General features: G+C 60.6%; 1 protein-coding gene across 1 annotated transcript; it reads left to right on the forward strand.

The window, feature by feature from the left end:
* The first annotated feature begins 241 nt into the window (after positions 1-241).
* Positions 242-3,691, forward strand: LOC100502336 (C2 calcium/lipid-binding plant phosphoribosyltransferase family protein). Its single transcript, NM_001196814.2, is given in 1 exon segment — positions 242-3,691. A coding segment is annotated over 1 exon segment (3,141 nt). The 5' UTR covers positions 242-381; the 3' UTR covers positions 3,523-3,691.
* Positions 3,692-5,401: the final 1,710 nt, after the last annotated feature.

Below are 5,401 nucleotides of genomic sequence, written 5' to 3' on the forward strand. Positions count from 1 at the left end.
CTGTCGGCTGTCGCGCTGCCTCGCCGCAGTCCTCCGATGTCGCCGTTCGCGTTCCGTCCGGGTCCAGGCATTCATCCACAGCTACGGGACAAGTCACCGTGCCCGCAGGCCGCAGCCACACGTGGGGCGCACCACCGTCCGACGTGGAACCTGGCCCCACCTCCCCCGCCCGTTGCCTACGGCCCGCCTACCCTTTTAAACCCCCGCACCGCCCGCCTACGCTACGCCCTCTCTCAGTCCACTCTCTAGTCTCTACTCTCTATCCCCGCTCTTGCCCTCCAACGGTCATCTCATCTCTCGCTCTCGCACGCACACAAAAGAGCAGAACCTTCCAAGGATCGGATCCAATCGATTAGCCACCTTTTTCCCGGCGGCGCCGCGATGGTGGCGGAGGGCGCGCGGCGGCGGGTGGTGGTGGAGGTGTGCAACGCGCGGAACCTGATGCCCAAGGACGGCCAGGGCACGGCGTGCGCCTACGCCGTCGTGGACTTCGACGGCCAGCGCCGGCGCACCGCCACGCGACCGCGGGACCTCAACCCGCAGTGGGGGGAGCGCCTCGAGTTCCTCGTCCACGACCCGGGCGCCATGGCCTCCGAAACGCTCGAGCTCAACCTCTACAACGACAAGAAGGCCATCACCGCCGCCGGCAGCGGCCGCCGGGGCGGCACCTTCCTCGGCAAGGTCAAGGTGGCCGGCGCCTCCTTCGCTAAGGCCGGGGACGAGACGCTCGTCTATTACCCGCTCGAGAAGCGGAGCGTCTTCTCGCAGATCAAGGGGGAGATCGGGCTCAAGATCTGGTTCGTCGATGACCCGCCGCCGCCCCCTGCACCGGCTGCGGCGGAAGAGAAGGAAGCTGCGGCAGCGGCGGCGGGCGAAGGGAAGGATGTCAAGGACAAGGCTCCAGACGCTGCCGCCGCACCGGCTGCTGAGGAGAAGAAGCCGGAGACGGCGCCCTCCGAGGAGAAGAAACCAGCGGAGGCCAAAGCAGAGGAGAAGAAACCCGAGTCCGCGGAGAAGAAGGACGACAAGAAGAAGTCGCCGGAGAAGGGGAAGAAAGACGGCGACAAGCCCAAGGAGGAAGGCAAGGCTGAGAAAGACAAGAAGGACGCGGCCGCGCCGCCGCCCTCTCCATCCAAGCTGGCGCCGCCGCGCTCGCCGTCCAAGAAGGACCTGGCGATCGCCGGGGTGGCTGGCGACCTGGAGATCCGCCCCCAGAGCGCCGCCGAGAAGAGCATGGCCGCGTCGGGCGCCAGCGCCTCGTACGATCTGGTGGATCGCGTGCCTTACCTGTTCGTCCGCCTCCTCAAGGCCAAGCGCCACGGCGGTGGCGACGGCCAGCCACTCTACGCGCAGCTGTCCATCGGCACCCACGCCGTGCGCACGCGCGCCGCCACGGCCGCCGGCGAGTGGGACCTGGTGTTCGCCTTCCACAAGGACAGCCTCACCGACACCTCGCTCGAGGTCACCGTCCTCGAGGAGGCCAAGAAGCCGGCCAAGGAGGGGGACCCGGTTCCGCCGGAGGCCAACCTGGGTTTCGTCTCCTTCGACCTCCAGGAGGTCCCGAAGCGGTCGCCTCCGGACAGCGCGCTCGCGCCGCAGTGGTATACCCTCGAGGGACACGGATCCGAGGACGGCGCCGCGGTCTGCGACGTCATGCTCTCCGTGTGGGTCGGCACGCAGGTCGACGAGGCGTTCCAGGAGGCGTGGCAGTCAGACTCCGGAGGGTACCTGGTGCACACCCGCTCCAAGGCCTACCTCTCCCCAAAGCTCTGGTACCTCCGTCTCAGCGTCATCCAGGCGCAGGACCTACGCTTGCCGTCCCCGCCGGACGCCAAGGCGAAGCAGTGCGGTCCCATCTTCCCGGAGCTGTACGTCAAGGCGCAGCTTGGCGCCCAGGTGTTCAAGACCGGCCGCGTCCAGCTCGGCAGCGCGGCGGCCGGGACGGCCAACCCAAGCTGGAACGAGGACCTGCTGTTCGTCGCCGCGGAGCCGTTCGACCCGTTCCTGACCGTTGTCGTGGAAGACGTGTTCTCCGGGCAGGCGGTGGGCCAATCCCGCGTTCCCCTGTCCACGGTGCACAGGCGATCCGACGACCGGGTGGAGCCACCGTCCCGGTGGCTGAACCTGTGCGGCGGCGAGGCCCGGCCGTACGCCGGGCGGGTGCACGTGCGCGTGTGCCTGGAGGGCGGGTACCACGTGCTGGACGAGGCGGCGAACGTGGCCAGCGACGTGCGCGCGGCGTCGAAGCAGCTGTCGAAGCCGCCGGTGGGGATGCTGGAGGTGGGCGTCCGCGGCGCGGCCAACCTGGTGCCGATGAAGATCGCCAAGGACGGCGCGAGCGGGTCGACGGACGCGTACGTGGTGCTCAAGTACGGGCCCAAGTGGGCGCGCACGCGCACCATCCTGGACCAGTTCAACCCTCGGTGGAACGAGCAGTACGCGTGGGACGTGTTCGACCCCTGCACCGTGCTCACCATCGCCGTCTTCGACAACGTCCGGTACAAGGCCGCCGCAGCCGACGATCCGGGGAAGCTGCCCAGGGACTCCCGCATCGGGAAGCTCCGGATCCGGCTGTCGACGCTGGACACCAACCGGGTGTACGCCAACACCTTCGCGCTGACGGCGGTGCACCCGGTGGGCGTGCGCAAGATGGGCGAGCTGGAGCTGGCGATCCGGTTCACCTGCCCGTCGTGGCTGACGCTGATGCAGGCGTACGGCAGCCCGCTGCTGCCGCGGATGCACTACGTGAAGCCGCTGGGCGCGGCGCAGCAGGACGTGCTGCGGCACACGGCGATGCGCACAGTGTCGGGGCGGCTGGCGCGGTCGGAGCCGCCGCTGGGGCCGGAGGTGGTGCAGTACCTGCTGGACACGGACACGCAGTCGTGGAGCATGCGGCGGAGCAAGGCCAACTGGTTCCGCGTGGTGGGGTGCCTGTCCCACGTGGCGACGGCGGTGCGGTGGGCGCACCGGGTCCGCACCTGGGCGCACCCGCCGACGACCGTGCTGGTGCACCTGCTGCTGGTGGCCGTGGTGCTGTGCCCGGAGATGATCCTGCCCACCGTGTGCCTGTACCTGTTCCTGGTGCTGCTGTGGCGGTACCGCGCGCGGGCGCGGCAGCCGGCGGGCATGGACCCGCGGCTGTCCCACGTGGACAGCGTGAGCCCCGACGAGCTGGACGAGGAGTTCGACGGGCTCCCATCGGGGCGCCCCGCCGACGTGGTCCGGATGCGGTACGACCGGCTGCGCGCCGTGGCCGCGCGCGCGCAGACGCTGCTGGGGGACGTGGCGGCGCAGGGGGAGCGCGTGGAGGCGCTGCTGTCGTGGCGGGACCCGCGCGCGACGGCGGTGTTCGCGGTGGTGTGCCTGCTGGCGGCGCTGGTGCTGTACGCGGTGCCGTTCAAGGTGCTGCTGCTGGGGATGGGGTTCTACTACCTCCGCCACCCCAGGTTCCGCGGCGACATGCCCTCCGCCGGCTTCAACTTCTTCCGCCGCCTGCCGTCGCTCTCCGACCGGGTCTTCTAGACTCTCTCTCTCTCTCTCTCTCTCTCTCTCTCTCTCTCTCTCTCTCTCGCATGCTCAGATCGCGGTCTCTGCCTCTGCTACTGATCTCTGATCAGTCTAGTTCGTTTCTTGATCGTTTCATCTTCACTTCTCCGTGTAATCTGCCTTTGTCAGGTTGCCTTGTTTTTTTTATCGGTTGCAGTCAGCAGCAAGCCTCGGTTGATGAGGCTTGTTGGCAACATCAATAACAGCAGCAATAATAATATCTATTGTATTCGTTCGTTCATCTCTGTTTCTGGGTTTAGTACATGGATGAGTTTGATTGTGGGTGAGACTGGGAAATTGACTGTTGCATTGCATCAGTCAAGAACAATGCTGCATTGAATTCCAGTCAAAAATAAATACATAAATAAATAAAACAGTGCAACCGGTTTTGTTACAGCTTGCGATTTGGTTCAGAGCCGGAGGTGCAGGAATGAGAATGCCATCATTGTTTTTCCTCTCCGGGTTCTTGTTTTCCGTTCTGAAGACGAAGAGCTCAGTCCACTCCGTCCGTCTCAAACTGCGAGTTCCGCACGCGCATGGCATCATCGTCTAATGGTGGACCGAGAGAGGATTCAGAGCATGGTAGAAAAGATGTGCCTGAAAAATCCTACACAGAGAGAAAAGATGCTTTGCTGAGAAATAATCTTCTGCTGCACTTGTTTGGCGTGGCCACCAGATCCCTGCCTGCTTTGCTTCACGTGAGCGAGCCCTTTTGCTTCATATGGCAGACAGGATTCAGAGGCAGGAAATGATAAGAATACAGACATCCTCACGTCATCCGTCTGCTACTAGTGCTGTCGCGAGAGTGGTTGTCGTTTCGTTCCGTTTGGCAGTCGCCTGAATGAGAGCTGAAAAAAATGATGGCAGACGCGGCCCCGCCTGATGGACGCATGATACGAATCACGACTGGGCCAGCGTGCCTCGCCTTGCTCAGCTCAAATGGCCCAAATGGCTCAGCCGTCCAGTCCTCCAACTCCAGCCCAAGGGTTCAGTGTTCAGTGACAAAGACTTGAGCAGAAACACATGTAAGCATAGTAGTATTAGTATAAGCATGATGTGGTACTGTAACAGAACAACGCTAGATACTATAGGATACGTGTTTAACTGTTAATTGGACAGGCAGAGCATGAGTTATACCCATTAAGGCCTTGTTCGGTTACATGGGATATAATCCCACCATGGATTTAATCCGGGTATGGATTGGGTGAATCCACATCTCACACCCAATCCCATGGTGGGATTAAATCCATCAACAAATCCATGTGACTTTCAAAGCTAGTTATTCTTTTGATCCATGTATTCTAATGTAAACTTGTGCAATATCTCATGGATTTGTTCCATACCTAATGGGCTATGGATAGAATCCATGTCTTCCATAGTTTAAAAAATTCCCAAACCTTTGGGTTATATTCCATGATGGGTTTAACCGAATAAAAAAAATTAAGTAGTCATGGATTATTTTGGGGCATGGATTGAGGCATGAATTTAATTCCAATCCATGCTAATCCAGAGCGGGATTGGTGTAAACGAACAAAGCCTAACAGGATTCGGAAGTTTCTCCAAGTGCTCCTTCGTGCAGATGGCACCTGTGAGTAGTACTGCGTCGGCATGGATAGTTGTGGTACTGCAGCCTGTATAATAGAATTTGGTTTGAAGAATAAGCTAATACATCATCTTCTCACTCTTTTTTTGTTAGAAACATAAAAAGTGCCTATAATCCTATGTGTTTATTCACATATTTGCATCTGTCTGTATGTATGACATAGCAATAACAGATATTAATACAAGAAATGACAGCACAATGTTGTGCTCTGTGAACCAGTGTAATACTTAGATTTGTAGGCGTTTATCACCT

Source organism: Zea mays, chromosome 5 (genome assembly GCF_902167145.1).
Source record: "Zea mays cultivar B73 chromosome 5, Zm-B73-REFERENCE-NAM-5.0, whole genome shotgun sequence".
Classification (NCBI taxonomy): Eukaryota; Viridiplantae; Streptophyta; class Magnoliopsida; order Poales; family Poaceae; genus Zea; species Zea mays.